The 23,189-nt window shown below is 48.8% G+C and overlaps 1 protein-coding gene across 4 annotated transcripts in view; it reads left to right on the top strand.

Annotated features, from left to right (window-relative positions):
* Positions 1-1,823: 1,823 nt before the first annotated feature.
* The window catches only part of smg6 (SMG6 nonsense mediated mRNA decay factor), a 48,060-nt gene continuing 26,694 nt past the window's right edge, over positions 1,824-23,189 (top strand). Inside the window, exons 1-10 of one of the 4 annotated variants that reach the window (XM_048980308.1) lie at positions 1,824-2,173; positions 4,730-7,274; positions 7,571-7,763; positions 7,904-8,014; positions 8,571-8,677; positions 8,788-8,866; positions 9,169-9,279; positions 9,816-10,022; positions 15,582-15,643; positions 15,735-15,880. In XM_048980308.1, the coding sequence (XP_048836265.1) occupies positions 2,059-2,173; positions 4,730-7,274; positions 7,571-7,763; positions 7,904-8,014; positions 8,571-8,677; positions 8,788-8,866; positions 9,169-9,279; positions 9,816-10,022; positions 15,582-15,643; positions 15,735-15,880 (3,676 nt within the window). In that variant the 5' untranslated portion in view covers positions 1,824-2,058. The remainder of the gene's footprint in view (positions 2,174-4,729; positions 7,275-7,570; positions 7,764-7,903; positions 8,015-8,570; positions 8,678-8,787; positions 8,867-9,168; positions 9,280-9,815; positions 10,023-15,581; positions 15,644-15,734; positions 15,881-23,189) is intronic. The other 3 variants (XM_048980306.1, XM_048980305.1, XM_048980307.1) reach the window with 3 other exon arrangements.

Here is a 23,189-nt window from a genome sequence, read left to right as displayed (position 1 = left end):
CTATTTTCTGACTCAGAGAGAACTTCTGCTGACTGACTACAGTGATGCAGAATTTCAACTCCGTCCAGTACAGACCTTTACTTAATAAGAATCTTATTTTTAATTTTTTTTTGCATTTAAAAACTTCACTGTTAGTTGCAGCTCAGATACACAGTGCTGGAAGAACTGTCATTGCTTATAGGTTGTATTTCATAACTGTGACTCTTGCTGCCTCCCATTCTGAAGACATCCTGTCACTTTTGACAAAAAATACTGGAAATAAAATGCATGCAGTCAAGACATTACATAAATCTATTATCCTTGTAAGAAGAGATGGATCGATGGACGGACAGACAGGCCTATCGCACCTTGAGTTTGGTCCCTGTCAAGATCTGCACATTTCTGCCATCTACTGGTTAAATATAAACGCATAAAAATAAACAAGAAAATCACGCTTATTTTTTTAAACAATGATCATTAATCCGATGTTCTCTACAAAAATATATTAAAACAAATGCATATTAGTAAAAGGGATCAATGTGTGAACATATACCATGTATCCCATCTATTCCTTTACACCGTTACCCCTCTTTTATTTTTTATACACAGTATCGTTACACCCCCCCCCCTCCCGGGCAAATCACTGTTTCCCACACACACACTACATGAGTCACTGAGATGAGTCACACACACATACACCACAGACAGTCTTGTATTATGTGCCCTAACTAACCTTGAAAGAAAATGCCAGTTCTTCTAAACTGCAATATCTTCCTTTCACCTTTCCAAATAATGACGTCCTTTATGCCGCCATCTGAGGCTAGATGTCACACATTCACTACCTCAGAATGATTTTTAAAAATTTGTATATTACAATTAATCCCGTAGCATCATTCTTTTGCCTTGTAATGAATTTGGTGTGTTTGGTGTCTTGACCCAGTGATGTTTTGTTCTATCTTAATATATGGATGTTTTTAAAAAAACATCCTGTTTCAAATGCAACATAATATTCAAACCACTTCAGGCATATCTGTCCCAGTATTATCCTTTTATCTGATTTTATACCATTCAATCACATTTTGTTTAACTTATTGGTCCTGTCAATCACATAATCATTTTGTGGGTATGAACTATTAATGGTTTTGGTCAATTAACTTTAACCGAATTAAGTAGAGTAACGATGCACAGAAACATACTGGTGGTTGAACAGTTCAGTGTGATTCTGTTACCTATGCTAAATATACACTGTCAGAAAAAAGGCACAGGCCTGGTACAGTTTTGTTCCCAAAACCACAAACAGCATCAATGTACCTTCCTAGGTACAAAAAAGTTCCTCAGTCCATTTATGTACCTTAAAAGGTACATTTACCTACAGCTATAGGGTACAATTGCCAGACCTTTGAGGGTGCAGCCCCAGTGACAAATAATTAATTGTGCTTTTTCTGACAGCGTATAGCCTAAGCAAGTATCCACTTAAGATACCTAAACAGTTATTTCAGTAAGTTACATTTTATTTACTTATCAGACTCTTTTATTCAAAGTAATGACATTTTTTGAGAGAGCATTGTTAGACAACAATAGGCGTTAAGGACCTTGCTTAAGGGCCCAATGGTGACATCACTCTGCCACCCCTGGGATCTGACCTTCCCATCAAAGGTACAGACACCCACTGAGTCGTACACCACTCCCCAAGTTACCTTTCAATCACACAGTTTCATTGTCTGCAAATTTATATGTTTCTGTGAATTAATATTTATTAATAAAATTAAATGCATACCATTAAATTCAAAGCATTAAAAAGAATGACGGTAAACTTGGATACTTCCTCTATAACTTTATCAATAGTTGCATCTTTTCTACAACCATTAGCAAATACAGCATACGCCAAGGTAAATGCGTGATAAATCCTACATGATAATCGACGTATTTTATGAGTAAAATGATGCAAAGTAAAGAAATACAGTGCAAGGTAGTAAGTGCTCGTGCCGCTGTGCTATTTTCAAACGCGCAGTCACTTCGGCTCACGAGGGCGCGCGTGCGGTGTTTTGGCCTCGCGCCGCCGCCGTTTGTTTGGGTTCGATGGTGAAGATGGCGGACGAGCTCGACAGAGTGCGGATCTCAGCCGCGGAGCTTCGAGCCACGGTGACCAGCCTGACTGACAACGGGCAGAACCACGGAGCGGGAGAGTCCACGGGTGAGGAGCTGCTGCCTGGTCCATTGGAATAAGGCGCGGGAAGTGACTCCTCGGACAGTTTGAGCGGCTCAGGTTGTTCAGGCAACTTAGCGTGATTGCTAAGTGAGTTAGCATTGATGGTGGAGGTGTGGGGAAGTGAACAAAGTAAGCAAAGTAAGCCTTTCCCCAGTGTGTCGGTATAATTGAGCGAATTGACCTCCCCACCCATCGTGTAGAGAGAGGGCCACGGAAAGGTTCTGCTGAACCGGGAAAACTGGGCGGTGATGCGAACGGTCCCCCTACGTCCACCTTTCCTGACAGGCCGAAAGCATCCGGGCGCCAACTTCGTGGTTTTCAAATACCCGGCGCTTTGCTGTGTAGCCGTGAAAAAGAGACTTCGTCACTATTTACAGAACAGCTCATTCATTTAAACAATAGTTTAATAACACTGGTTACGCTGTATTTTTACATGAGTAACGCTAACTCACCATATCGTATTGACATGCGTTTAAGCATAGCTTAGCTAGCCTAACGTAACCTAAGCAGCGAGACGGCAGGCAGTTCATTTTACACCCGGGACATAACGGTGGCGTTGGCAGAAGAGTGACGTAAGCAGTGTTTGTAAAATTTTTGTAAACTACTCGTTGACTTTAAAAAGGCTGATTTTTTTCTCATTCCGCAAGTCAGTGCACCCCCTTGTTTTCTCTCATGTTGAGTTTAATGCAGTGCATTTTTCTTAATCGAAATCCAAGTAACATCAGCACCACTTGGGTTCAGTGTAGAAAAAGTTTCTTTTTAAGCTGAGTTTATGTAGCAGAGAGATGGGTGTTTTTACTTCTTTTTATCCATCTGAAAGCCACATTTAAATTACATTTAAGACGAGAAAAAATTTTGTTTACTTTATTTTGCTAGTATTTGAGCTTTCCTCTTTAAGAAACCCTGAAAGTGCTTTTTTGTGCATAGCAGTTTGCTTCATTGTATTTCATAATTCAAAGAAAAGGAACGAGCTTTAGTTTGGTTTGAATAATATTCAGTGTGAAGCATATAGCTGGACAGACATCTTTAGGGAGGCACCGAGGAAGCAGTTTAAGCTTTTCATGTAATGTGTTTTTGACAGCTGGGTGAGTCACTGTACAATTTTGGTTTGTTTCGGTGCTCATTTGCCTGCTCAGTGGGTGAAGGTGTAAGCTGTGCAGTATATGAATCGCTTGCCCAGCATCCTCCCCTCTCATCCTGTGCCCCCATTTGTATCGTCATTAGCGTAACAGGTTAGTAGGGATGAATGTTTCATTTCAGTTCCACACTGGCCTGACGTGTGAGTGTGGTGCTGTGCCTTTGACTATGCCTGTGCTGTCTTGTCTCTCCTTAGAATTTGGCCACCTGTATTTATTACAGGAAAGCAGATGGTGTCTGGTCAATTTTTGTCAAAAGTGACTATAGCCTAGAGCTGCTTTAGACATGCCGCGACATTTAAGCACGCTAAAATAAAACTTAAATTTCCATAGTATCCTGTGGTTTTCCACCTAACTGTGGAGAATATTGAAATGCAAATACTTTTCTCAAATGGGATAGTATATAGTGCCCTGCAGTGGGTTGGTGCACCATCCTGGGCTGTTCCCTGACTTGCGCCTGTTGTGTCTGGGATAAGCTCTGGACCCCCGCTTCACCCTGAATAAGATAAGCGGTTACAGAAGATAGATGCAGTGTTTCCACTAGCATTATAATAGGGGGGCACCTCCCGCCCCCTGTTGAAGATCAGGATAATATTTTTTTGTTTTATTTTCTATATATCGCTAGATCACAACACAAGTCATGTAAGGTTACCTTTCCTCTAGAGCAGGTCTATACATTGTCCTTTTATTAAACAAACTAAATAGCCTTATGTTATTTATCTTATTTACACAACAGCTTGTCATTTTTGTCTCTACATGGTCGCGCATTTACAATTTTCCCTCTGCTCTCTGTATCGCGTGTGGCGGAGTTCCGCCTCGATGCGTGCGCAGACATGTGCACGCACACAGGTGAGCACACTCCCACCAGTGGATAGAGAGCGCATGTGTATATATATATATATATATATATATATATATATATATATATATATGTGTATATATATATATGTGTGTATATATATATATATATATATATATATATATATGTATGTATGTATATGTGTGTGTGTATGTATGTATATGTGTGTGTGTATATATAATATATATCTATATATATCTATATAATAAAAGAAATGTTCTGATGTTTAGTTCAGTTATATTGACTGCTGTCATTAAAAGAAACACATGAACACCGTGAATCCTGTCGGTGTCTGTCTGCCTCTGCCCCCTCCCCCAAAGCTGTAAGCCTAGAGGAAACACTGAGATGGATTGGACAGTATATAGTAGTTGTTTTTAAGGACATGGAATATGTCAGTTCACATCTAATAGGAGCTTGTTATAAAATACTTAGGCATGGGACCTAACCTATGTATCCCCAGTAAAATATCCAGCTGTATGAGTAACTTTGAATAAAAATGTCAGCTAAGCTGTTGAATTCATATTTTGCTGCCTGCTCACTCCTCAGATGCATCTGAGGGGAACCCCAGTCAGCGGTCCTTTGAGGGCAAGAGACCTGATATCCAGCTGTACCGGCCACGCATGGGCCAGGCTAGGCGCTGCCAAGATACCCCCACGTGCAGCGCTGACAAGGAGAGAGATGTTCAGGAGGACAGGCCCTCAGAACATCAAGGCTGTCCTGGGAAGGAGGCGGAGGCAGAACAGGATGTCTCATCAGTTCAGCACGTGGAAATGGAAACAGAGTCTGCACTAGAGGGAGATCAAAATGTAGCTACGCTAAAGATCCCAGACAGTGCATTAAGTGATGGAGATTGTGGGAGTCTAAGTGATGGTATTTCTCATGTCGCTGTCTCTAGTAGCCTTCCTGCTGGCTCTAAGCATTACCCTGAAAGCAAATGCAGAAATGACAGTGAGTTTGTGTCATCGAAAAGTATTAATCACTGTGTGGATCCTGGCTGTCAACTGGACACCTCCTATTGTGCCAGTCCTGCTGGCACTGACACTAGCAGCCTCTCTGGGGAACCACCAAAACAACCCCAGGTGACAAATTCAAGGGTTTTGGCTTCCACTTTGTACTGTGGTTCCACTTCACCGAAACCAGCGCGGCGAATTCGCAAACCTGACCGTGAGATATACCAGCCTCGGGCGGGAAGGTTGCAGCAGCAGCAAGGCACTAAAGAAATGGCTTTGAGCAAAGAGCCAGAGAAAACTGAAACAGGAGAGGAACCTAAGAAGAGCTCTCACCCCGAGGGGCACAGCCGTGAAGGTGTGAAGGACTCAGCCTTGATCAAAGAGCCAGAGAGATCTGGACCTGGTGAGGAAGAACCCAAGAAGAAGAGTAAAAGCAGGAGAGAAGTTGGCTGCACACCTACAGATGTCAGTATCGCGGTGGACCATCTGACCGGCAGTTTGGAAAGCATGAAGGTGTCAGAGACAGGAGGTAATGAGGCCAAGAAGGCAGGGAAGAGAGGGGGAGAGGAGGACAACGTGGGGAGCAGTAGGCGGAAGACGGGTGAGGGGAGGCGAAGCCGAGCCGGAGGGGGGGGAGGTGAAGGAGGCAATGGAGGCTGTTTAGGAGAAGCTGGCAGAAAGGGGGTTGAGAAAAAAGAGAAGGGAAGTCGGAGGAGTAAAGGGAGGGACCGAGAGGGAGATAAAGATCTGAAAAAGAGGGGGAAGGAAGTGGAGGGCAGAAAGGAAATGGAACCTGATGACGGAAAGGGAAAAGGCAGAGAGGGAGATGTGATTGGAGACAGTGGAAGGGTGAAAAGCAGAGCAAAAGATGGGGGGAAGGATGGCGACAGAGAGCGGCTAAAAGACGCAGAGAGAGAGCGAGGCCAAGATGGGAGTGGGAGGATCCCGCTTGGGGGAGGCAGTAGGGCTGGTCAAGTTTCCAAGCGTTATTCCAAGTCGGGCAAACGTTGCCCCAGGAACAGAACCTGTAGCACCAGTTCAGCCAGCAGTGGAACCAGTATGGATGGGCCAGGCAAGGAGGCCAGACGAAGAGGTCATCTGGCAATGTCACGAGATCAGGGCGAGGTCAAGGGCAGAGAGAGGCTGGACTGGAGTGGCAAGCAGCAGCAGCAGCGGGATAACATCAGCAGAGGTTTTTCCTCTACGGATTCCCTGGACGAGACTGAGACTGGGCATAATGTCAGGGGGAGGAGGCTAAGAGACAGTGACAGGCACAGGGAGGACCCCTGGAGTCCTGATAGGAGGCTTGGTGTGAACAGAAGAGGTAGCAGAGGAGGTGCTGGAGGACAGAGTGAAGGTGTTCAGAGGTCACTTCTTGTCCCACCGCCTGATCCTCCCCAGTCCATCGCAACAGCTGGTGACGACCTGTCCAGGAGACAGGAGGGAGGGAGCAGAGGGAGGGGGAGGGGTATTCTTGTCCTCCCTACTCGTACTGACCTTACCATGCCCCCAGAGTCTAGCCCCAGGCAGCTGACTGGAGTAGGGAGAGGGTCAGCAGGTCCTGGGCGTGGAAGAGGAGGCCGGGGTGGAGCCACCAGGAGACTGTGGGATCCAAATAACCCCGATCAGAAACCAGCTCTGGTGCACAGTCATCAGTCTCAGCATGTGGGCCTAAAGCAGTCGCTGCACCTACAACAGCAAGGTCAAGGCAGCTTTGGTCAGCTGCACTTTCTGGACACAGATGATGAAATTGCAGGAAGTCCCCCTGTTCACCAAGGGGAGCTCTATCATGGCTATCATACTTCCCAGCAAAATGCAACAATGGCCTACTACAAGTTCCAAAATTCAGATAACCCATACTTCTACCAATCTCCCAGCACCACCACGCGTTACCCTTATCCTTACGGTGTGACCTACCAAATGCCTGGAGCAAACGGCATGTACCCCTCACCCACCAGTTCCTTCTATACGGGGTACCCACCTACTGTACCTGCACTGACCCCAGAGGAGGCGGAGGTGCAGACCAGGGGGGAGCTGGGGAAGCTGCTTCGAGTGGCTGACAACCAGGAGTTGCAGCTCAGCAACCTGCTTTCTCGGGACAAACTTAGCCCAGAGGGTCTGGAGAGGACGGCTCAGCTGAGGTGAGCAGCCTTAGCCCTGGGGAAATTACACTAACCAGAAATGCTGTCCTGCCTGCCATGTTTTAAACATATTTTATAGTCCATTAGTGGAAGTTTTCACACTAAATGTATCAGGAAGGGATATGCCGTTTACACAGTTTATAATTACCTGGCTGAATATGTTCGTTGCCTGCTGGTGTCGGGGATTGATGTGTCTCATGCTGATTGTCATGAGTGTTTTCATAAAAGTCAGTTTAATGCTTGAATCTCCAGATGAGGCAAATGCTCTGTCTTGTCTGCGTGTCCCTTGTTGCCAGGGCGGAGCTCCTGACGTTGTATGAGCGGGTGATCTTGACGGACATTGAGTTCTCGGACTCGCAGAACCTGGACCAGGCTCTGTGGAAAAATGTCTTCTACCAGGTCATCGAGCGCTTTCGGCAGCTCCTGAAGGACTCTACCACGGACGACGAGTCCCGCATTAAGAAAATGCTTCTCACACTTCTGGATGAGGTAAAGCTGGGCTTTCCACAGGTTTTTTTGTGTTGTTGACAGTGTGTTCTGTCCTTTTGGAAGGGGTACCTTGTTTACAGATTGTTGGTCACTAGTTAATCGCCTGCTGGTTGATGCACTGCGGTATGTGTTTCCCAAAGGGAGTGGTGTTCTTCGATGCCCTGCTGCAGAAGCTGCAGGTGGTGTTCCAGTTCAAGCTGGAAGATTACATGGATGGTGTGGCTATCCGTGCCCGGCCTCTCCGCAAGACTGTAAGCGGACTCCTCGGCAAACGGCCATAAGATGGCGCTCTGCACGTGTAGCCGCGAGCATGGTGGTCTGTTTGGCACTAATCTGCACGCCTTTATGGCTGTAGGGTGTCTGTAGTGTTTTATGAAACTGCAGGTGCTGTTGTTATAGCAGGCAGGAGGTCTAGCTTTGATGTCACTCTGTGAAAGCTTATAACGGAGTTTTGTGTTAGTGTGTCAGGCCCTGCTGAGCTGTGAGTTCTGGGTCTAGCCCCCACCACCAGAGACAATAGTTTTATACTCCCTTTCGATTTCAATGCAGTTTGTATCGGAGACTGGCGATTTGGTTTTCTCCACAATTGTCTTGCTTCACCACCATCTGAAAAAGAAGGGTTTTTTGATATGTTTGTGTTGTATCTGTTTGCTAAGTGGGTATTAATCTCTGCAGTGTTAGATGACCATTTGTGTGTAAACAAAAATTAAAAATGGCAGTACGTTAGACGTCCCGCCATATGGTCTGAGAGGTGTTTATAGTTTTGTGTCTCGTGCTGGTGACACTATGCTGGTTGTGTGTGCATAGGTCAAGTACGCTCTGATCAGTGCCCAGCGATGCATGATCTGCCAGGGTGACATCGCCAGGTATCGAGAGCAAGCTAGCGACACTGCTAACTATGGGAAAGCGCGCAGGTAAGCACACCTGAAGATGTGATCAGCAGTAAGTAGGACAGTGCAGAGGGCGGTGACATGAGGAGCATGTCTGTGCTCTTCTGGGTCACAGTTAGCGTCTGTTTCCACAGTTGGTACCTGAAGGCCCAGCATATTGCACCAAAGAACGGACGCCCATATAACCAGCTGGCTCTGCTGGCTGTGTACACGGTGAGTGTTTGTGCCCTACGGGAGTGACATGGAGAATGGTGGGTTTCAGTCGTCTCAAAGCATGTAAAAGTCGAAAGCACAGTGCAGTTAAACCCTCGTTCTTTTAACTTCTGTTGGGACCAACTTCTAAAGAGGAGGTGTGTGCTGGCAGCTGTTTCACAGTTTGCCATTAGGTGTCAGTGTAAGCCTATAGAATGAAACTCACTGGATGGATTTTTTTTTTTCTTCTGACTTTTTCCTTTGTTTATGTCTCTTTTTCACATCTCCATTCTGCTTTTTCTCACAAATCCCCCGCCTCATAGAAAAGGAAGCTGGATGCAGTATACTACTACATGCGCAGCCTGGCTGCTAGCAACCCCATCCTGACAGCCAAGGAGAGCCTCATGAGCCTGTTTGAGGAGACAAAGCGAAAGGTCAGGGCGGGGGGCTGGCGCTGGTTTTATGGCTTTGGGTGCTATGCAGTAAACCACCAGCAGGTGGTGTAACGCTTGAGAAGAGTTTGCATTTTTCTGTGTGTGTGTGAGTGAGTGGACAGCCTTTGATGGGTTCCATGGCAGTCCTGATATTCCCACAAACCACTCTGCTGTATTCACTTATGGTGCACATTCATTTGGGATTTTAATTGCCACGGGAAGGAGAAGATCTGGCTGTGACAGGAGGATGCGGTTAAAGGTTACGATCCAGGCTGCTGCTGGCTGGCTGCAGTGCTTAGACTGCACAGGCCAGGTTTTCCAGTCACGTTTGGGTCATGCTAGTGTAGCATACTTCAGCAGCTGTAGGTCCCTGCATCACCTGTGTCTGTGAAACGGCTCAGGCTGCAGCCCAGAGGTCCCGTGCCTCTTCAGGCAGGCCGGAAAGCTTGTGCTTGAGGTTGCTAATGTTTCCTTTCTGGTCACTGGTGTTGATCCGTTTGCCGATCTCTGGTCAATGGTTCCCCACCTCCTATCAGGCTGAGCAGCTGGAGCGGCGGCATCGCCTGGAGCCAGTGGGGCCATCAAGGGGCCCCCGGGGGGGCGGCCGGCGTGGACAGGAGCCCGCACGCATCGAGATATGGGTGCGGCCTGGAGGGCAACCGGCAGCCACGTCCCGCACAGCAAGCGAGTCTGGCCACGAGGCAGAGCGTGACGGCGAGCTCGAGGGCCTGAGCACCAGCGACGTGAGTAGCCTGCGGTCAGCGGCCGCGTCCGGTCCTTTCAGAGGCTTGTCAGCAGATCCCTCACTGACAGGCTGTGGCCCAAGGATATGTGACACAGTGTGTTAATGAAGTGAGATGAGAGGATTATTCTTTTCATGTATCTTGCTCTCTTCTTCATCTACACGCCTACAAGTGTGGGTGAAGCTTGGGGTCTGAGCGTAGGGTCACTCAGGAGTCATGTGTACTGTGTACCTGCTGGGATGGTGGCTGATGAGCTCTCCTACCATGGAGAGCCTAACTAGATTTCTCATGACTTGGCTGATCTTTTTTTTTTTTTTTGTGGTTCACAGGGTTGTTGTCTGTTTGCCACGGTTTTCAATGTGGAGGGGGGTGTTTCTCTGATACCTGATAAGTCTCATGTCAGGGTGTGTCTGTAAGCAGGGGCTGGGTATTTGTATCCCTCATGCATGTGTTTTCGTGGGAGTGATGTGTGAATGAGAGAACCCTGTTAATGCATTTGTGACACTCTGTATCGTTTCATTTGGTGCAATGGTGGTGAGAGCGTGGCTGAATTGGGGAGGGGGGGAATCGGCCCTGGCAGTGGCTCGCTTCCCCTGCAGGCAGGGAGCAGGGGCTGGGGGAGCCAAACGCACACGTGGCCTCACCTCACTGCGCTTGGCTGGGCTGACCTCCAGGTCAGAGAAAGAGGCTTTCGCCATATTCTGCGGTGTGCTCATCACAAAGTTTCAGTTCAACCAGCAGAATAAAAAGAAATGAAGAAGTAGCCCCCCCCGCCAATATCTTTGTTTACCTTGCCAACCCCACGTAGTCAATGCAGAGCAAAGGCGCGTGCGGTCTCCATTTCGCCACTCTGTGTATTGAAACATTACTTTTCTGATTTTGAAAAGACAGTATGACAGAAGCCCTTTAATCATATAGTCCATATCTATAAAATAAAAAGGAGATGAAATTTCCCAAAATAAACCAAACAGAATTTTTTATCTGCTAATAGTGTGTCATAAGTTGGTATTTCCTTGAGTTGTGTCAGTAGACACAAATCAATGCCGACAAATGAGATTACGGGTCTTTAGATGATGGGCATAAAAATTAGTCCAGATGGCAGTTTTTCAGTATTATACGGACATTTACTCACGCCCACAATTTAGTAAGCAGATGAGTAGTACAGCCAAAATATTCATGAGACGTGTATTGTGACACCCAAAAGTTAGTAATCTTTATAAATTCTGTGTATCCTTATGTTTAATAAACATTTTAGTCTTTAAACTGCAAAAAGTACCACCACGCAACTGATGCCTTTTTACCTTGTTTATCCACAATATCTTATCTATTAAAAGATGTGGCTGCTGAGCTGTCCCTTTCTTTACCGCCACTTCAATGGTTTTTGCTTCCATGTCATACCAAGGCAGTAGTATGTGGCTTGCTCTGCTAACCCAATTTAATAAACATAAGGATACGCCGTATAGTACTAAAAAGCCTGTCATCTAAGGCCTGTTAATTATTGTGAACTTGCATATTTCCAGTTTATATTGCAGTGTGACACCATGCCGCCCTATGCTTAGGTAGAATTCTGTATAATATGGTTGATTTGACACCATGCTGTGTGTTGTTCTGGGCCCTACGTAGTAATGCAGTAACGTGGAAAGAAACTAGCCACATCTGGCCTACCAGCGCGTTTCTGTAGTCCCAGTTGTCGCTGGCTTACCTTCTGTGAACTTGGAGGAGGGAGTCGCCCAAAGACATCCAAAATGGCGGAGTGCATGATCACATGCTTTCATCCAAAAATATTAATGTGAAACGAAACTTCAAGTATGGAAGCAGACACCTGGTCGGGTTGCCCCCCGCCCTCCCACTGTCCACAGGAGGAGCCATTATGCTGGCTGTCATGGGCTGAGATGATACACTCTGTCTTAGAGCTCCTCTGGTGTGCAGAAGTAGTGAAGAGTCACTCCGCCCCTCCTCCCCATGCTCTGGTGGCTCACCCCCTCATTTCCAGCGTGTCAGGGCAATGGCTGGGTTCTCGCTCCCAGGATCCTCGGTGGCGTCCAGGCGCTGGCCTTCCCCCTGCAGCTGCCATGCCCTCAAACCCTTGGAAGGCCTCCTTCCTGCAGTAAATGTCACAGCTTCTTTTTAAGAAGAAATATGGACGCATACGGCTAAATGATACAATCTAAAACCAGCGCCTGTCTCCGCGTACCTTTCATCTTGGGGTGTTTGCAGAGTGCCTCTGGGGGGGGGGGGGTGTTATGCTAATCATATCTTTTGAGAATTAGTTACAGATTGGGATCTCTCAGACTGGTCTGTGCGTGTGCCGCTCACGCTGTACAAAGCAGGCTTTGCTGTCCTCTTTGTCCTCCCTTACAGAACCAGCATCAAAACGTGAAGACCTGCAGGGCCGTGTTTCCTGGACGCGTGTGTCTGTCTCTTCCTGAGAACTTCAATCATCTCTGTCTGCATGTCTCCTTTGGGTGGTGTCTGTGTCTTATGTGTTTATATATCTGTGTGTTTGTGTGCAAACTTTAAACCATAAGGCTGATAAATAGTTGAGGGGAAGTGGGTACATGTGCGATGCTGTTAGACGCATTCTCCAACACCCTCTCAGCCTCGTGGCCCTGCTGCTGGCTTTTTAGACTGGGCAGGGGCGGAACAGCATGTGGTGGCAGTGTGACCCTGATGTTCAAAGAGGTGCTGTAAAGCACGTTGCAAATGAATTGGGGCTTAACGACTGAATGCCACCTTTTAGGATTGACACCTTGCTGCGTGTGGTAGGCCTGTTGTGTGTCCAGCCTGTGCCATGTGTTTCGACGCATCACCCAGTCCTCCCTGCCCTCCCCCTCAGTCCACTGCCATTACCTACGCAGCCCAGGAGCCTCCATCACAGTGACGGCCATGCCTGTAGAGAGCAGATGTGGTTGCCGTTGACCTGGCTGGTTGTGCCTCTGTGTTTGGACACTGCTATCGAACGCCATGCTGATATCTTTGAAGGCGCTGCCTTGAACTCCGCCTGTGGTTAGCTGTTTGTCAGAAGCGAAGGACCACCTTGCTCTGCGCAGAACAACTCTGAGGGTTTGTTTCCTTTGCCACCTTCCTTTTTGATGGTAAACTTTTGGGGTCTATAGCTTGTGCACTGGGCAGTGCAGATGGGTTGCTGGTGTGCACATGGCCCCGTGTTCACGCAGCCATGCAATAAGTAGTCCAGTCCAAATATATGGTGTTGAATCTGAGCTGCTCCCGCAAAATGTCCAGCTTGTTAAGTAGAAATTCCCCCTCCCCGATAAACGAATCAGAAAAAAAGTGTAAAATAGGTGTTTGCTTGATGATTACAGCGATGATAGTCCTGGCTCTGTGTCCAGAAACCAGTGTTAGCTGCTGTAGGTGCACATACCACACTAACATCTCCAGGTGTATGTGTCTTTGTCTGTGTGCGCGCGCGCGTCTGTCTGTCTACGTGTGTGTGTGTGTGTGTGTGTGTGTGTGCGCACCTATGTGTGTGATCGGCATTTATCTCTATCAGTCCAATTGTGCCAAGCAACCAAGAGAAGGTTGGGGTTCATCAAACCCCTTTATCGGAGCTGCTCATTTGCTGGCGCAATTGGCCTCGGTCAATTGTCCCCCTGCCACGTCCACTTGTGTGGGGGTGGGGGGTGGTTTGCTGGGCCGGCTCCTTATGCCACATTGTCCCCTTTGAAAGGCTCTCTGTCCTCTTCCCCTTTTGGGATCCCATCCGTTGTATTGCTCGGTCTCCTGATGACCCACCGCCTCCACATGGCAAGTTAATAAAAGCAGCACAAACTGCGATGGTTTCAGGCAGTGGCGCGGCCCGCTGATAAGGGCATGGCGAGGTGAGGTGAGGCGAGGTGTCAGGCTGTTGCTTTGTTGCTGTGGTGGCTTGCTGCACTCACATGCAGCCCAACAGCTCATGCCTCCTCACAATGGCTGCCTCATGAGTACCAAAGCCAGAGCCAGTGGGGAGTGTAAATGTCAAACAATAGCACAGTCCGGAGATCAGGTTATCGGTATCTCCATGTCTCTTTCGGCGGGATAACAGGTCTTTCTTCACATTTGGCTCACTTGTGCACTAGCACCTACGTCGTGAGCATTTAAAGGGGGTCACAAGTCACCTCAGCCGCCAACGCTGATGGGTATTGGTATTGCTGTGCCGTAGTCGTGGCAACCACCCCACCCGTTCCCCCGGCAAGCACAGGAATAGCCGCGGCGCGCGGGTGTGGGGCTTCCTAAAATACAGCGCGCTGCCACCGGCGGCAGCTGATTTATTCTTAAATGCTGCACCACTGTTTATGCTACCCTGGCCCCGCTGCCTGTAATGGCTGTAATTAGTGTCATAAGCGGCGGCGTGTTTTCATTTTGGGGCCGGGGGGCCTCGCCTGGTGCAGCAGAGGGATTTGCACCTTGACAAACAGCCTGCTGTGCTGCAGTAACTGCGTGTGGGACAGTTTGGAGTATGTTGATGTATGTAGTCGCACGCGTGTATATCATTTATGGGGATGCTCGTATCTCACGTTAATATCATGGAGGCTCTTAAGTAAATACAGGACGAGCTGCCGCACGCCGCTGTCCTCGGGATAGATGACACGTCACGACAATAGTTCCGTTGGAGTGCAGCCATTTCGAAAGTGTGTCCGTGCTGCTTAAGTGCCCACAAGTTACCCACTTGACATAAATCGCAGGCGGCCCCGTTTGTTTGGAATCCCCTGCCTTTGTCTCTCAGCTTGGCTTATGGGGGGGTGGGTTCTTTGAGGGGGGGCCTGTGACTCTCCTCCTTGTGTAGCTTTGGTTCACTGCCTTTAGTTAAGTGACTTCAGTCACTGTATCGTGTTCTTTGGTCCAAGGTGATGCTGGGACAGAAGTAGGCCCTTCTTCTGAGGCTCCCTTTTATATTTCCGTTCCTTTGCACTGTGAACACACTTTTCCTAATTTCCACCTCAGACCAAAGCCACACTTGCTGTATTGAGCATGTGCAATAATAGTGTGGTTTTATTGTGGTGTTGTGGTGCAGGTTAAAGAAATACTTTATTTGGTCCTACAATTGTTTGTTCTGTGTTTATTCTGTCCTGGTTTATGTCAGTGTGTGTGCAGTTTGTATGTCAGCCACCAGAGGGCAGGTTCCTCCTTTGTCTGAAAATTCAGCAGGGCGTATTTCTGTGTATGTTCTGACCCAGTGACTGACCCCTCCAACTTATGGCTCCCTGCTGATTTGGCAGGTGTAGTGATTGACAGCTTATAGACCTCTTGTCCTCACTCACTGTGTCCAGGCGCCCAGTTCTTTTCTGAGAATGATTCTATAGTTATTTTATGCTTCACCTGTGTTTAATACAAATTCAAAATGCTTTAAGTCACTATTTCTCCTCTAATTAATTGGTTAGTGTGATGATATACAATTCATTAAAACACTGAGTGTTCAATCTCTAGTTCTTGAAAGAGGATAATCAGAAATCGGATTAACATGGGTCTTGTTATATTTCACTAATCAGTGTATAAACAGTGTGATTGAAGCTTCTGCTTTGTATCACAGACATAATTTAAATCTCTTTATTTCTGCAGCTGAACAAGAGATTTGTTCTGAGCTTCCTTCATACTCACGGGAAGCTGTTCACCAGAGTGGGGTGAGTGTGGCTGTTGGTGGTCTTATGCCTGTGCCGACGGAACGTGCCATCTGATCGGTGCACCCTGCGCTCTGTTCTTTGTGGCCCACAGCCTGGAGACGTTCCCCATGGTGGCCAGCCGCGTCCTGCAGGAATTCCGTGCTCTACTCCAGCACAGCCCCAGCCCGCTGGGCAGCTCCCGCATGCTGCAGATCGTCACCATCAACATGTTCGCCGTGCACAATGCCCAGAGCAAGGGTGGGTACTGCAGCACGCCGAGCCACATGGTGACGGGTGCATGCGCCTCGCTTTAACTGCAGATCAGTGTGCGTCACTCGCATTTCGCAGTGCTGGCATGGCCTGACCTGCTCTCGAACCCTGACCCCCATGTGAACTACTGTCCCGGCACCGTTTTCTTAGGAGAAGTGAAACCGCTGCGTACTGCTGAAGCTGGCCGCCGTGCCACACATTCACATGCACGCACGCACACACCGCGGCTTCCTCCCACAGACGCGTAGTCATGCGCGCTTGCACACGTACGCACACTTCCAGGCACCTTGTGTGTACCCCATCCCTGTATGGGGACATGCAGACACACACACCTGTGCGGTTTCAGACGCCGTTCTGGGTTTCTGTGCTTTTCCCGAAAGCAGCTGCTTGTGGTCATCGCTGTCAGTCATCCTCTACATAATTTTCCCTCACTAGCTGTCCGACCAATTGCGTGTGTCTGTGGTTGTCGGTGCTGTCCGTGTCTCTCTCTATCTGAGGGCATGTGCGTTTGGCTCCGCGTCTCTGAAGGTGCATCCTGGGTAATGTCTTCTTCATTTTCCATTACATGTTTCTCTGTCTGAATACAGGGGTGTCATAAGGCTGAAATATGTGTGTGGGTGACACCGCTGGGGGGGGTTTGGATGGCTGGTTTTCTCCGTGTGTAACCATGCAGGTCTCACAGCTAGTTTCTTTTGGAGAGATGAAGTTCCACGCGTCCATCTTCCTTTTGGCATGGATGTCACAGCGGTACCAGTGACATACCCGTCAGTGGTGCCGTATGTGAGCCTTTCACAGATCGCAGGTTGCAGATCCGTACTGGACCTGCCTCTAGCCTCTTAAAGTGTCCAAAAAAATAGCAGCTGTTTGCTCTGAAATGCTTTGTAGAATCTGTGTGTTGGTATCTGTTCCAGTGGGAATGTGGCTCCCGGCCTGGTTTGGGGGTAAGAAACGGGGTGCACAATGCCCAGAGCAAGGGTGCAGCACGCCGAGCCACATGGTGACGGGTGACGGGTTTTGTGCCCCACCCGCATTCTTTGGGGAGTATAACTTAAAAACAAAACTTTGCGTAACTGAAAAACCAGATTGTTACCTCCGGTGATAATGCCGTAGGTGAGAACTAATATTTTCAGAAGGCCGGTGTTTAACACTGCAGAATACTACATGAGGCAGTGCCCTACATAAGGCGTGTGCCCTATGGCTGATCTCTGCATTGCCCATCCATGTACCCGTAACTGTTGTGCCACCTGCTGCTATGTTCCTGAAGCATAATAAGTACATTGAATCTATGCTGCCTTTGAAAAATAGCCAGAATGCTCAGTGATAGTGACAGTAATGAGGATCTTTGATGGGGAGCCGCTCCCCCCCCACACACACATACATAGACAGATCCATTTACTGCTCCCCCAGATGTGTGTGTTTGCGGGGGGCATAGGAACTTGGATCCTGGTTTCAGTCCTCCCATTCACCTCCCAATCCCCAAAGCTCCCTCAGCCCTAACCTTAACCTGCACCCCCCACCAGTCTTCCAGACCCCACATTCACGGCCCGCAGACCTCCATTCTCTCTCCCTCCTGACCTGCCTGTACCCAGTTAACCACAGAGATGTGGGTTTTTCCTGCAATATTTTGTTTTTTATTCCCTGAAATCAGACAGACTCCTGCACACACCCACATAGGCATGATCACACACTTGGGCTCTTACACAACCACACCCCTGCTCGCCAATCATCTTATGCATGGTCACGCGAACCCCCCCCCAGGTGGGTACACACACGCACACATACTCCAAACAAGCACGCGCTCGTCTGCACACACATTTTTATTGTATTATTCTATAAAACTTCCTATAAATCACTGGTTATTAATGGGCCCCAGACCGGGCCGTCTCCCTGCGCTCTGCACTCTGCCTCACAAACACACACCAGATGCGAAGGAAATGGGCAGACAGGAAGGGCACCCAGGAGACAGCCTGTGTTCTCTCTTTCGCTCGGTCTCGTTCTTTCTCTCCACACTCCCTTTGTGTTTTGCTGTGTCCGAGTTCCTAGACCCCAGATTTTCAACTGAAAACAAAAAAAAAGTAATAATAATATACAGGAGCCGCGCCCGGCGTCCTGGTGAGCAGGCTCTCCCCGTGGGCTGAGACAGACGCCAGCTGGCAGGGCTGTTGTACCCTGCAGGGCTTTGTGGGCACGTGGTAGCACAGCATTCACTGGGGGTTTTTTTTTTTTTTTTTTTATAAACATGGGCACTAGGGCACATCTTGAGAGCTAAATAAATTAAATGAGTCCCCTGTGCTGGGGGGGGGGAGAAGCATCCTGTGCTTCAGTGATACCGAGGAAGTTTCCCTAGCAACATTGCTATGGTGCAGCACCAGACCATTCTGGGTTTGGATGGATGTTTGCAGTGGGAGTTGCTGTAGGATTAGAATCCAGGGGGAGCCCTGGACAAACTGGGGTGAAGGGTCCCAGTGTGAACTGGGGGCGGCTTACTGGTATGTGCCTGCAGATGCAGTCGTTAGCTTGTAACATCCGGCCTGGCTTCAGAACCGCTGGTCCTGTACAAATATCACAGCATCGGCACAAATATGTAAATATGTTGACTTGGAAGGATGGTCCCTTTTGCCTTGTGTCCGCACAGCGCCCCAGGAGAGAGGGGGAGCGGCTGCAGGGAAAGCAGGGCTCCAGCTGCCCATATATGGGTGTGCGCTGGGCTCCGACACCAGCTTCTCATCACCTCTGAGCACCACGCTCGCAGATGTCTCACTGAGTCCGGCTGCAGCGCTGGGAACGGAACATAGCCCCGCGCTCTCAAATGGGAGGTGCTGCCTTCCAGCAGAGGTTCCGAGCCCGACTGGCTCATGCTTGCTCATATCAGCACCCACCCACCTCAGCTGAACTCTGGGTGCCCTCAGATGGTTTTGTGATTAATAAGGGGGAAGAAAGACATGAAACCAAAACCTTCTCGCAGTGGGTACGTGCGCCTGTGGTATTGTGCAGGCGCATGTGTGTGTCTCAGCTCCCTTGGTTCTCTGTTTTAGGTTTTGGGTACTGGCTTGTGGAGAGCAGTAGACATGCTGGCCCCACTGAGGGTTACTGTGTGTGTGTGTGTGTGTGTGTGTGTGTGTGTGTGTGTGTGTGTGTGTGTGTGTGTGTGTGTGTTCCTACTCACTAAAGCGGCATGCATCTGCCCTGTGTTCTCTCTGGCAGTTGCATGTCTGTGGGATTATCACACTCACAAGTTTCCACTCAACAGGTTTTTCAATTTGAAACAGCTCGGCTGATGGTGCTTCAAATGTGCATTCTTATGAAATTCAGTGGGGTTCAGTGTACTGTGGATGATGTCTTGGTAAATGCAGTGAGGTACATTGTATTGGTGACGGTCTCTTGGTGAATGCATCGGGGTGCGGTGTGCTGTGGGCAGTCTCTTAGCGAATGCAGTGAGGTGCTGTGGGCAGTCTCTTAGCGAATGCAGTGAGGTGCTGTGGGCAGTCTCTTAGCGAATGCAGTGAGGTGCTGTGGGCAGTCTCTTAGAGAATGCAGTGAGGTGCTGTGGGCAGTCTCTTGGCAAATGCAGTGAGGTGCTGTGGGCAGTCTCTTGGCAAATGCAGTGAGGTGCTGTGGGCAGTCTCTTGGCAAATGCAGTGAGGTGCTGTGGGCAGTCTCTTGGCAAATGCAGTGAGGTGCCGTGTGCTGTGGACAGTCTCTTAGTGTATGTAGTGAGGTGCGGTGTGCTGAGGATGATCTCCTAGTGAATGCATGGGGATGCTGTGGGTGGTCTCATAATGAATGCATTGGGATGCAGTGTACTGTAGATGATGAATGCAGTGAGGTCCAGTGTGCTATGGGCGGTCTCTTAGTGAATGCATTGGAGTGGAGTGTGTTGTGGGTGGTCTCATAATGAATGCATTGGGCTACAGTGTGCTTTGCATGGTCTCTGTTAATGCAGTGCTCTGGGAATGGTGTCTTAATGAATGCAGTGAGGTGCCGTGTGCTGGGGTTGGTCTCTTAATGCATTGGGATGCAGTGTGCTGTGGACAGTATTTTAGTGAATGCATTGAGGTGCAGTGTGCTAGGGATAGATTTTTTAGTGAATGCATTGGGTGCCATGTGCTGTCGGTGGTCTCTTGGTGAATGCAGTGAGGTGCAGTGTACTATGTACGGTGTCTTAGTGAATATAGTGAGGTGCAGTGCACTGGGAGTGGTCTCTTAGTAAATGCAGTTGGCTGCAGTGTGCTGAGGACGGTATCTTAGTGAATGCAGTGGGGTGCACTGTGCTGTGGACAGTCTCTCAGTGAATACAGTGGGGTGCATTTTTGCTGGGTAATGGTGTTTTAGTCAATGAAATGTCATCTATATTGGTGGTGGTGGCGGCAGAAATGTGTCAGTGCCTCTCTGCCTGCATAGCAGTGCTGATCATCTGAATGCTTCCCTGTCTGTCTGTCTACCCATCTATCTGGTAGAGGCTGCTGCTCTTCTTTCTGCTGGCAAATCAGACAGTTCGGTGACTGGTCAGGCTCTCGGCAAAAGCTGGACTTTCCAGTGTCCCTCCAGTTCTAGCTCATTATTAAAGTGTTTCCCTGGGTCTTCTGTCTCTCTCCCTCCCCCTTTGTTCCTTCTCTCTCTCTCTTTCTCTCTCTCTGAAGTGGCTCCCTGCCCTGGGATTCCTGTATCTCCATCGTGAAAGGTGCAGGTTCAGTCATCGCTGTCACACGATCGTGTTTGTGATCCCCACCCAGGTTGTCGGCGGTGTTCGTGCACGGTGCCCCTGCCCTTCCTCCATTTCTCTATCTTCTCTCTATCTCTCTCTCTGTGGTTGGCAGCAGAGTTTGGGCACTAGCAGTGTTGGCCCTGACCGCAGCAGGATGTGGAGATGTGTGTGTGTGTGTGTGTGTGTGTGTGTGTGTGTGTGTGTGTGTGTGTGTGTTTCTGTTCTCTCTCTATACCACCCCCTTCTTGCTTTTTTCTGATTCTTGTGTCTTGGCTGACTTTTTTACCTCTCGAAGAATTTGGAAAGGCCGTGAGATTTCTTTTTTTCCTTTGCCTGACTTTGAGAGCTGCTCTCCCTTGCACACTCTCCTCCTGCCTCTCTCTCTGTGTCTGCTGTGGCTTTTTACTAATAGATTTCATATGTTGCAGCAGTTGACATCAGTCTTAAACTATTTTACATGTGATCTGCGATATTTCCTGAGGAAATCTGTCAGATATTTATTAAGGTCTAATAAAACAAACCTTTCTTGTTCTCTCTCCGTCTTTCTGTTGTCCCTTTCTCTCTCCTTCTTTCTTTTTTTAAATGTCTCCTCTCTTCCTATGTGGTAGTCGGCCTGGAAGCTGTTTGAATGTGTTATTCCTGCTCAGGCTTTTTAGAAGTTTCTTTTTTGGGACTCTGCTTCCTTTCATTCATGAGACTGACTGCAGGTCAGGTCAGGCTGTTTGAGGGAGACTGGCAGTGGTCACAATGCTGATGGAGGTGCTCTACCTTCTGTGTTGCCAGTGATGGACTGTCCATAGTATTATGTTGGCCTCTAGGTGCCGCAGTGGTTAAGGAAGTAGCCACATTGGAAGTTCTGCTGTTGTACTACTGAACAGGTATTCCTACATTCTAGTCCATTCTTGGATTGGAAATGCATGGATAAAAATAATTAATTTACCTTATAAATTCACATGCTGATGTACACAGGAGGACGTTTCATCCAGGCTCCTAATCCTTAGGAATATTTGAGGTGCTACATGTAGAGCTCTGGTGCACATTTTGGGTGTAAATAAGCTAACCTGACTTAATAATGACTAGTTATTTGAATAGTCTTGTTTTGGTTTGACTTTTTGCCCTGGGTGGCTACATTGGGAAGCAGGACTCATCAGTACTTGGTTCAAGGGACCTTCTGCATCTACTACCCTACTCCCTTCACCTCCACCGCTGCCAATGCCGATCCCAGCTCTCCGTCTCTCTCTGGATCACTTGAACTTCCATAGTTCCCCCCAGGACCTTCCCTCTCTGAGGTGGGCTCAGGGAAGCAGTGGACACTCATACGCTCATTGCGAGACGCATGGCCAAGTCACTGAGTGTGGAGCAGGGCAGAGCAGCAGAAGCGGTTCAGGGTGTGGTTGAGGGTGCAGGGGTGCTGGGCGTGCATCGGGGGAGGGTGCAGAGGGACTGGGCCGCGTGGGGGGAGGGTGCTGCCTGTCTCTGCTGATGTCGCGGTGTCAGTCTGCGGGATTTATGTCTTTGTTTGTTTCTGTCCTCACTCTTCCACTTCCATGATGCATTCCACATTTGCAGTGTTACACCACAGCAGCTTCCTCGCCTGCCTTCCCGTTATCCCACTCGCTGGGCTTCTCACTCCTCGCTGCGCTGCTCCCCCTCTTCCCTGCCTTTTCCTAGCATCTGACGCATCTTTGCGCGCTCGCACTTCAGGGGAGTGTCACCGCAGCAAGGTATAGCCAACAGCGGGGCAGCGTGGCGTGCTGCGGCAACAGCTGTCCGAGATGAGGGCGAGGAAGCAGAGTGACCAGATTTACGGCATCCCGGCAGGGATGGGAGGGTTTGTGGCTTTCTCTGGACCTCCTCTGCTCATCCCCGAAGATGGAGTGAGTGTGAAAAGGTCGCAGATGAGTCTTGGGCCTGGCTCAGCCACAGAATGAGCTGGTTCCGACACACACCGTCGCTCAACTTTTCTCATGATGCTCTCGTGTCCCACAGCCTCTTGTTCTCTCTCTCTCTCACTCTCTCTCTCACTCTTCCTGTCTCAGTTTCTTAACTGAGAAACGGGGGTTTTTTCATGGCGGCCTTTAATTTAATTCTTAAGAAGTGCTCATTGAGCGCTGCAGAGCAGCGTGGGCACCGGCCCCAGCGAGCCAAGCGGGAGTCAAGCCGAGGTGGAGACCACACTGACAGCGAGGGAGGGGCCACGGCCCATGACAGGCTAATACGGCCGTGTGAAATATACAGAGAGTACGTGCCTGACACCGCTTAGCGACTACTGTGCGCGGTGTATAAATATCGCCTGGTAGTCCTCATCATCATGTTTATATAAGTGGGCAGCACTTTGAGTCTGGCTTTTAAGAGCTTGCATGGCAGTGCAGTGGTGAGGTATAATCATGTCAGGAACGAGGAGCAAGCGCTCGCTCAGGCCCCCGCTTACTGGGGCTGCCCCGTGTCACCTATGGCCAGCACCACACGCCAGCTGGGGGAACCTCACCTTTGGGTACTCATCTGGAGACTTTGCCACTTTGTGGGTCGCGATCTTTGTTCCCATGCTGCACTGGTCCCTGGAGCTCCAACGGTTAGATGAAAAGGATCATG

The sequence above is a fragment of the Brienomyrus brachyistius genome, chromosome 17 (assembly GCF_023856365.1).
Source record: "Brienomyrus brachyistius isolate T26 chromosome 17, BBRACH_0.4, whole genome shotgun sequence".
NCBI lineage: Eukaryota > Metazoa > Chordata > Actinopteri > Osteoglossiformes > Mormyridae > Brienomyrus > Brienomyrus brachyistius.
Note: the sequence above shows the minus strand (reverse complement) of the source record. Positions and strands in the feature narration are given on the sequence as shown.